The sequence below is a fragment of the Orcinus orca genome, chromosome 10, assembly GCF_937001465.1.
Source record: "Orcinus orca chromosome 10, mOrcOrc1.1, whole genome shotgun sequence".
Classification (NCBI taxonomy): domain Eukaryota; kingdom Metazoa; phylum Chordata; class Mammalia; order Artiodactyla; family Delphinidae; genus Orcinus; species Orcinus orca.
In genome coordinates, this window is record NC_064568.1 from 81,713,200 (window position 1) to 81,722,969 (window position 9,770).

The 9,770-nt window shown below is 39.4% G+C and overlaps 1 protein-coding gene across 1 annotated transcript; it reads left to right on the forward strand.

The window, feature by feature from the left end:
- The first annotated feature begins 7 nt into the window (after window positions 1-7).
- On the forward strand, window positions 8-6,566 carry LOC101279533 (butyrophilin-like protein 1). The gene is given in 10 exon segments (XM_012538981.1): window positions 8-89; window positions 1,005-1,355; window positions 1,945-2,226; window positions 2,368-2,394; window positions 2,397-2,555; window positions 3,131-3,151; window positions 3,242-3,268; window positions 3,453-3,479; window positions 5,306-5,332; window positions 6,043-6,566. Coding segments are annotated over 10 exon segments (1,527 nt in total).
- The last annotated feature ends 3,204 nt before the right edge of the window (window positions 6,567-9,770 follow it).

Genomic DNA, 9,770 nt, shown 5'->3' on the forward strand with positions numbered 1-9,770 from the left:
GAAGAAGATGGCGGGTTTTCCCAGCTTCCTTCCTGCTGGCTTTCTCCCCACTCTTCTCCTTCTCCAGGTGTCCACGTGGTGCTCCCCAGGTCAGTGTTCTCCCTCATACTTTTTATTTGTAGGTGTGTTTTCAGTGGTTCTTCTCATATAATGGGTCCATCAGTCCCAACTCTGCATCTTCTCAAACGAGTTATTTCTGGGGGAAACTGTGGCTGTGTCTGCTGCTAACAGAAGGCTTGAAGGGTTGGGTGAAGGGTGGGAGTGATCTCCTTCACATCAACACATCTTAATCCTTTGAGCAGACCTCGCAAAACTCATAGCTATAATATTTATCTAAGTCTTTATTGCGTACTACTGATTTTAGCCTGTTTAAATTTGATGTAACTGTTTGTTAAAACATACTTTGTAGGGCTTCCCTGGCGGCGCAGTAGTTGAGAGTCGGCCTGCCGATGCAGGGGATATGGGTTCGTGCCCCGGTCCGGGAAGATCCCACATGCCACGGAGCGGCTGGGCCCGTGAGCCATGGCCACTGAGCCTGTGTGTCCGGAGCCTGTGCTCCGCAATGGGAGAGGCCACAACAGTGAGAGGCCTGCGTACCACAAAAAACAAAACAAAAAACCACAAAACTCCCATACTTTGTAATGTTTTCACTGTCAAGAAAACCCAAGTCTGAGTACAAAGAATTTGAACTCAGGATCCCTAAGCTCTATCTGCTTATGATCTTGGACAACCCATCTATTCTTTCTGGGACATAAGTCCTTTCTTCATAAAATAAAAGGTCCCCTCAAGATGAAGTTTTCAGACTCCAGGTTTGAAGAGAACCAGCTATGAAGTCACGATAATGGCATTTTCTGTTATTGTCTCTTTAATTTGAGGTCAAAAAATAACACAAATAAGAGAGAAATACATTTGGGTCCCTACATAAAGAATGCAGGGGGGTCTACCATCTCATCCTGCCCCCTACCCCCATTCATTCCCCCAATTTGTCTTTAATTTTCATGCAGTGTCTGGGTTTTCCGTGAAGGGACCAGCTCAGCCCATCATGGTCCTGCTAGGGGCAGATGCCAGTCTGCCCTGCCAGCTGTCTCCTGAGCAGAGTGCAGCCCACATGCAGATCCAGTGGTACCGAGCCCAGCTCTCCTCCACAGTGCTTGTGTACCAGAATGGACAGGAACAAGGAGGGGAGCAAATGCTGGAGTACCGTGGCAGGACAGAGTTGGTGGGGGACTCCATTGGCAAAGGCGCGGTGGCCCTGCTGATCCAACACATCCGTGCCTCTGATGATGGCCAATATCGGTGTCATTTTAAGGATGGTCACATCTCCCAAGAAGCCATTGTGGAGCTGCGTGTGATAGGTAAGTTAACTGAGCACAGAATGTATGTGTCATGGTGTAAAGCAAAGGGAAGGGTGAGAACATATGGATTCCTAACTTGGCATTTCTTATGATCTTCCATATGTTTATATAATATTTTGCCTTGTAGAATGTCAATTTCCTAAACTGTACAGTGAGGATAAGACTATGTACTCTGCTTTTAAACAATAAAGGAGGCAATCCTTCTGAAGATATATTAGTATCCAAAAGATCACAAAAATTAACTAACTAGTATTAATTCAGATAGGTACTGAGGCCTTCAAATATTTTTGACCCAATCAGGAGAGAGAGACAACTTGTAGAATTAAACTCCTTTCTTCTAACTTTCATTGTCCCTGTTCTTTTTTCTTCTTGGAATGATCCCAAAGCTCTCTCAGTCCAAGTAAAGTGCAAAAGCATTAAGTTGATTTAAAAACTGAATCACAGGTAAGCGTAACTTTGGCCATGAGCAGTTTTGAATTCTGAGCTTCAGTTTGCTCATCAGCCTAGTGAAAGGCAGTTACACCTTCAGCCTCAGGGACTCCTGAATCCCGAGGACCACAGCCCTCAGGCACATGTCTTCTCTCCTCAGGCTTGGGCTCTGCCCCTCACGTTTACATGATGGGGCCTGAGGATCGCGGGATCTAAGTTCTGTGCTCCTCAGGTGGCTGGTTCCCAAAACCCAGGGTGCAGTGGAGCAACATGGTGGGAGTGAAGCTACCATCCCTCTCTGAGTCTCAGACCCAAGATGGAGATGGGCTGTTCTATGTGGAGGCATCGCTTGTGGTCACGGACAGCTCTCTGGACAATGTGACCTGCTCCATCCAGAACCCCTTCTCTGGCCAGGAGAAAGTGTCAGCCATCTTCCTCCCAGGTCAGTACGGCACAAACTCCAAGGCAGAATTGGGTGCATTAAGGGCAAGTAGGAGTGAAGGAAGGCTGAAGGGAGCCTTGAAGAGAGGGCAGGGCTTCCTCCAGGTCAGTCTCTCACTGTGTCTCCACATGCCTGTGTCAGAGCCCTTCTTCCCCAGGACGTCTCCGTGGCTGGGATGCTCCCTTTGCTGGTGCTTCTCCTCATCGGGATCAGCTACACTGGCTGGAGAGAACATAAAGCCAAAGAGAGAGAAGTAAAGAAAAGGCAGGAAGAATCTCATAACACAGAGGAGATGAAGAGAGAAAAACAAGTGGCACTTAGAGTCAAAAGTAAATCAGGGCAGCAGGTCAAATCAGAGGTTCATGGAAAAGCTGCAGATACAGGTTGTGTAGGGTGGATGGGGAAATAAAAGATTACTGAAGGATCCCAAGGAAAACGCAGGGTACCAAGAATTCTACAGAGCTGGGAGTCCTATGGAAAGGAGAAAATCATGTGGGAAGTTAGGAGGTCTGTGGGCAGTGGTCACGAAGCCTCCAAATTGCGGCTCAACCCACACCATGCCTTTTCACACCACTGTGCCTCAACCTGTTTCTCTTTGTGGAAATGTCTTCCCTTAACTTCTCTTCCTTTTTGTCCTTCAAGAATAGGCTTTAGAAACACCTAAGAAATCTTAAACTCCTATGAAGCATGGGCTCTCCTTCCTGTGTGACCCCATGATACTTCCCATGTTAACGTTTCTTAGTGCCCGTCCTTTTACATTTGACAAATATGTTTGCTAATCTTTCTCACCTACTTAACTATGGGACCCTTAAGAGAAGGTCAAATTGAATTCATTTAGCTACTCACCAAACTTAGGAGCAGCTAAAACCCAGTTTCATGGATTTTATATCTCCTCCTCTTCCAGTGAACCTCAAGGCAGAGCTTGGTGAGTCTTGTTTCTTCTCATGCCCTGTGTAGAAGTTGTTCCCCTTTTCACACCTGTTCTGGGTCTCTCATTGAATGTTGTTTCTTTCAGAAAGGCGAAAGGCATTATACAATGAAGGTAAGAGACTCTGTCATGTCAATTGATGTCCTGATGACCAACAGGTTCTCAGCTCCCTATCCTTAGAGGAAAAGACTAAAGGATTGAATGATGATTAGTGGAAGAGAAATAAGGGGAAGGAAGAAAAATTCAAGGCCCCAGATTAATGTCTCATCTTGTCTTACCTCTATTTTTTCTGTTTTAGATTGGAAGAAGGCCTTGCTATATCCTGGTACGTAACTCTATGGACCTAGTCTTGCCAAGTGCCTCTGGTATTCTGAGCATAATAAGCAGAGTCATAAACACACACACACACACACACACACACACACTTGAAAGTTGTGAAAATTTATTTGGTATCACTCTGTAGTATTTTGTATTTGGAGGCTCAAATAATCAGTTGTCTTCCAGAGCTAATGATGAAGGAGAAGTAATGGCGGCCTGGTCAGTCCCACCACATGGCTAGGGTAGGACTCAGCAAGAATTGTTAGCTCATCCACTATGAAGAAGGAAGGGACAGAACTCAGAGTGATTTTGATGAATAAAGAGAGATTTGGGAACAATAAAGACTATATTATATCAGCACTTCTATTCTACAAATAAAGTTTAAAAGAGCAGGAAATGTATTATATTTTATATTTGGAAAAATATATTAACTATGATTTCACTTATTTTACCTATTTGAAATAAAAAAGTAAAATTCAATATATAGGGAGAAGGTTTATGTGTAAAAAAGTTGAAAAACAACTTTTAAAAATATTTGAATATGATTTGCAAAAATATGTTTATCTGGTGGTGGGGAAATTGGCTATATTTATACCTTCTAAAATTTGTCCATGTATTCTGTGGGTTTATAACTTGTGTGTGTGTGTGTGTGTGTGTGTAATATAGAGTTGGACCTCAAAAGCACACCAGGTCATTTCTTGAATATGTATCTGTGCAAGTTTTATATGCCAGACATTGTGCTAAATGTTGGTGGTACAAACTATTATACTCTAACCCTGTGAAACAAAGTCCATTGGGGGAAGTAAGCCAGGAACCAGGCAACTACACACAGCCTGATAAGTGCTTTGATAAGAGGAGGTCCTCCCACGGATTAAAGTTGATTAAGCAGTTTCTGTTGAGTTTTCTTTCATGAGATACTGAAAAATAATCCCGTGTTTCTAAAGGAGTGAACAAAGTACTAAGAATGACTTTTGACTTTTAGTTCCAACTCTACCAATTACAGCTGAGAAATCAGGTTCTTTTCTCTTTTTTGAGCTCAGTGTCCTTATCTCTAAGACAAAAAGACTGGAATACATGATCTCAGATGTCCTCCTTGACTCATATATTCATAGATTCTATGCATCTGAGTGCTACACTTCTGACAGGAGCGCAGTTTAGTGAGAGACCACAGTGCTGCTCCAATCAAGAATTATGGATATGTCCTTATCTGCCTATTGTCCCAAGACTTTATGAGAATACCCAATCTTTAAATAAAATCACAAGTCCTGTCATAAGAGAAGTGGCCACAGGCAGAAGCAATTCTATTTCTCATGAGGAATCTGTCCCTGGAGAAAAATATAAGCAATCTGATTACAATCTGGGTCAAAGTAATAATGGCCCATTTAAATGCCTTAGTCATAAGCTTAAACTCTACTCTGAGGAGATCACAGGCTAGAAAAACTATAAATAAAATGGAATAGAATAAAATTAAATTAAATTTAAAAATACAGTTTATAGCTCTCATAGTGAGGAGGTCCATAAAGGTCTTGAGAGCATAGTAGAGGGACATGTAGAGCATTAGACCGTGCTCCAGGGGTCTCCAAACCTGGCTCAGACTGGAGAATACGCCCCAGCTTCGGGCTGAAATATGTGATAGTTTCTAGTGTGAGACAGAGCGCAGAAAGCATACTATTTGTCCTGTAGTTTCTGGATACTACCAGAGCTTGAGGGGTTTAGAGGAGGTGAGAATGTTGACAAGAGAAGGTGATGAGTCAGGGAAGGAAGCACCTTACCTCCTTTTCATTCCCTGGGTATGCTTCCGTCCCAGTTTCAACTTGTATTGCTCTTTTTCAGACTGGAGGAAGGAACAGTTCCAACCTGGTAAGTTGTTCTTTATCTTTTTGGCTCCCTTCCAACCTGCCCTCTGAGACCCCGCTTTTCTTTCCTAACATCAGCTCCTCGCTGAAAAGACAGGGGCACTATTGTTCTGGTAAAGAGAGGGAAGAAACATCAAAATCATTAAATATTAGCCTGAACTGAAAATTGCTGCTAGGCTTAGCTACTCTGGTCGTGATTCCATTTTCAATATATTGGCACAGCTTCCTCATCTATGGGGTCCACTTGGTTCTAAAACAGAAATTAAGATAGCCCCTCAGCTGAGGAGACCCCAAACTAAGTAAGAAGTGCTCAAAATAGCAATTCAGTTGTTCTTTGTAGAGAGGTCAGCTCACTTGGATCCTGTTACTAATTGAGGAACATAGGTCTAATTTGCAGAGGACATGGAAAGAACACCATTCTCCAATAAACACTTCAAGTCACCTGCTCACTCTGGCATTCTGCCAAGACACTGACCTATATAACTACATAGATAGGATAAGATAAGTAGCCTAGAACTCAAGATGAGAGCACATCAGCCGCCTCCCAGCACCACCTCCCCCAACACACATGTTCAGAGGGGATGCATTCTATCCCTACTCCTTACACATTTGCTCTGTTTTGTTAAGGTTTCCCTTGTAACAAAACAGTTACAGGGGAAACAGTTTTCTGAAATATACAATGTTGGCCTTTTCCTTTCCTTTTTTTTCTTCCAGCTCTTGTGACTCTAAATCATGAAAACTTTCATCAGGACAATTCTGACCCAGAGAGAGAAGAGAACATCAGAGAGGAAACACGGGTATTATTATGTAATAAGCAAGGAGACGGCAACCTTATCAAACTCGGTCAGAAAGAATTCACTTCAGGGAGACATTACTGGGAGGTGGACATTGAGGACACTGATGAGTGGACTCTAGGCATTTATGAGAAGCCCACAGAGAGGAGTGGGTTACTCAGCCATCTACAAAAGAAGAAGTTCAGCGTCTTAGAGAAGAAGGGACGTGAATACAGGGCTCTCACCTGTTCTCCCCCAGAAATTTTCCTGGAAGAGCCTCTCCTGATAGAAAAGTGTCCACGAAAGATTGTGATTTTCTTGGATTATGAGGATAGTGACATTTCTTTCTATAACATGACTGACAGAACCCACATCTTCTCTTTCACCCAGGCCAACTTCTCTGAGTCACTCTATCCTTACTTCAAACTTAAATCCATGGAGCTCTCCCCATCTGTACAATATTAAGTGACCTAGAAGAAGAACCTATAAACCATGAAGACAGTAGCCCATTCTCTGTAAGCCCTAGGACCACTGATTATGAGGCCTCTTGGCTTAAGGCTCCATGAAACTGCATGACCATAGTTTCTAACCACATCAGGCAGTGTTTCTCAAACAATCTACAGAGAAGAATCTTTTTTTTTCTTTTGGTTATTGTTGTAAATGTTTCTTGCATTATATATCACAGACATACTTTTCTGAATAAATTACTGGAAATAATGAAGTGAGTTAAAAACAGACATACAAGTGGTAATTTTATTATTAGATAAAATATAACTAATGTTTTCTGTTAATTTGCTCTAAAGTTTTGTAATACTATATTTCTGTATTTGTTTCATAAAGAACTAGTAAGAAAGGTTTTATAAATATGCACTGGTCTGAGGATCACACTTTAGTAGCACTGCTCAAGGAATAAAAATTAGATACACTTCCTCACATTTCTCAACACTGAATAAAAATGACAAAAGAGTTCTATTTTCAAATGTTGAAGTAGAAAAGTTAAACTGTAATTTGATAACAAGCTAAACTATATCTTAAATGCAAGGATAATTTTAGAAAGAAAAAAATAAATATCAATCACAATCCAATTCTAACTAATGTGGTGATGTGAACATGATGGAGGTCTGGGAAAACCAGAATCAACTGAGAGCAAATTGAGGTATTTATCCTATTGAATGATGAGAGAGAAAGGTGATTGCTTTGCTTAAGATGTTAATAAGGAGAATGACTGCTTTGTATTCTGGGGAATTCTAAGTATGTCCACCAGCAAAGGTAAGGAAAGGCCCTTCCTCTCCCCCCAATCAAAACTATCTATTGGGTTAAAATGAAATGATTAGAGGAAACAGTAACTAATACTTAAACAAGGGTGAGAAGGGAATGTCATCCTACCACCCAGACTAGAAAACCTTGTAAATGCAGTGGACACTGTGTAGAGTACCCACAAAAATCTTTCCCTAGTAATGGGGAATAATTAGCACTAGACTAAATATTGATCCAATATTGATGAACAAATTTAAAAGCAAGATTCTAATGGACCAAATTGTTTACAAGTATCTTAAATTCATTCCAGAGAAAAGCTCAACAGGATAAAAAAATCACACTGTCTGACATTCAATCAAAAATTACCAGGCAAGGAAAGAAGCAAGAAAATACAACATATAATGAACAGAAAATCAATACGTTAAAATTGACATGGAACTGGTACAGGTATTCAAATTTATAGACATGTTAAAACAGAAGTTATAACTGTATTCCAAATAGTTTAAAATATGTTCAAACAATTCACTAGAGATATACATTTAAAAGAAAGACCCAAATTGAACTTCTAGAAATGAAAAGTACAATGTGTGAGATGAAAATTTCACTGGATATGATTAATGGTAGATTAGTCATTGCATAAATAAATGGTTAGTGAACTTGAAGACATTAATTCAAACTATCTAAAATGAAATGTACAAAAAAAATTTAAAAAATGAAGAGTATCACTGCTTTGATGAAAAACTTTAAAGGGCCTAAAACAAAAGTAATTAGAGACCTTGAAGAGAGAGGTATGTGGACAGAAAAAAGATTTGAGAAAATGAGAGTCTAAAATATATTCTAAATTTGATCATTATAAACTCAAGATCCAAATATCACTCTTAGGGCAATTCCCTGGTGGTCCAGTGGTTAGGACTCCGTGCTCTCACTGCATGGTGCCCAGGTTCGACTTCTGGTTGTGAGAATAAGATCCCACAAGCCACACAGCAAAAAAAAAAAAAAAAAAAAAAAAGAAAGAAAGAAAAAAAATCACTCTTAGTCTGTTCAGACTGCTATATATATATATATATATATAACCGCCATAGACTCAGTGGTTTGTAAACAGTGTAAATTTATTTCTCACAGTTCTAGAGGCTAGGAAGGCATCCCATTAAGGTGAACAAGAATTAAAGTTTTACAATCTCACAACCACATGTTGAAACATTGTTACATTTTAAAATATATGGAAAATATCTATGGTCATCAATTGAGGCCTCATAAAAACTGCGGAGTCTAGATAATGTATTTATTAAATATAAGAATTCTTTAAATTCCTTAAGTTGAAATTGAACATGCATCTTGTTAAGCTGAATATATTCAGAAGTATCCTTTTACAGTGACAGATATTACCTGTGCCTTATGCACCTGGAAGGACTACAGAGCAGCTCCTGGCACATGAAAAAGCTTCCTGAAGTCTACATCATTTATAGACTCAAAGCCTCTTATACAGACAATACATACAGTATGCACACACACATCCCCACTCACACATACTATTAGAGATAATAAAGAAATTCAGCAAAGTTTAAGATCAACACACAAAATTCAGTTGTATTTCTACGCACTAGCAATGAACAATCCAAAGATAAAATTAAGAAAAAGTTTTAGTTATAGCAGCATCAAAATAATAAAATACTTAGGAATAAATATAATCAAGGAAGTGTAAGATTACAAATTGAAAATTACAAAATATGTTGGAAGAAATTAACAAAGACATAGATAAATGGAAAGATATTCTGTGTGCATGGATTGGAAAACTTAATATTTTTAAGATGATAATGCTATCCAAAGTGACCTACAGATTCAATGCAATCTTTGTCAAAATGCCAAACACATTTTTTGAAGAAATAGACAATCTGATTATAAAGTTCAGATGAAAGTTCAAGGGACCCAGAAAAGCCAAAACCATCTCAAGATGGTTTGATGAAGAACAAAGTTGGAAAACTCTCATCTCTCCATTTCAAAACTTACTACAAAGCTGCAGTGATCAATACAGTGTGGTTCTGGCATAAGGATAAACAAATAAGTCAATGGAATTTACTGAGAGTCCAGGATAAGCTCATAATTTTATGGTCAACTGATTTTTGACAAGCATCAAAAAATCACTTCATCCATTTGATAGGAAAAGAATAGCCTTTTCAATAAATAGTGAAGAAACAATAAACATCCACAGGCAAAAGAATAAAGTTGCCCTCTATCTCACATCATATATAGAACATCAACTGAAAATGGATTAAAGATCTAAATGTAAGCATACGTGTAAATCTTGACTTAGGCACTGGCTTCTTAGATATTATACCAAGAGCACAACCAAACAGAGGAAAAATAAATAAATTTGACTTTATTTAAAGTTTTGTGTCTGAAAAGATACTATCA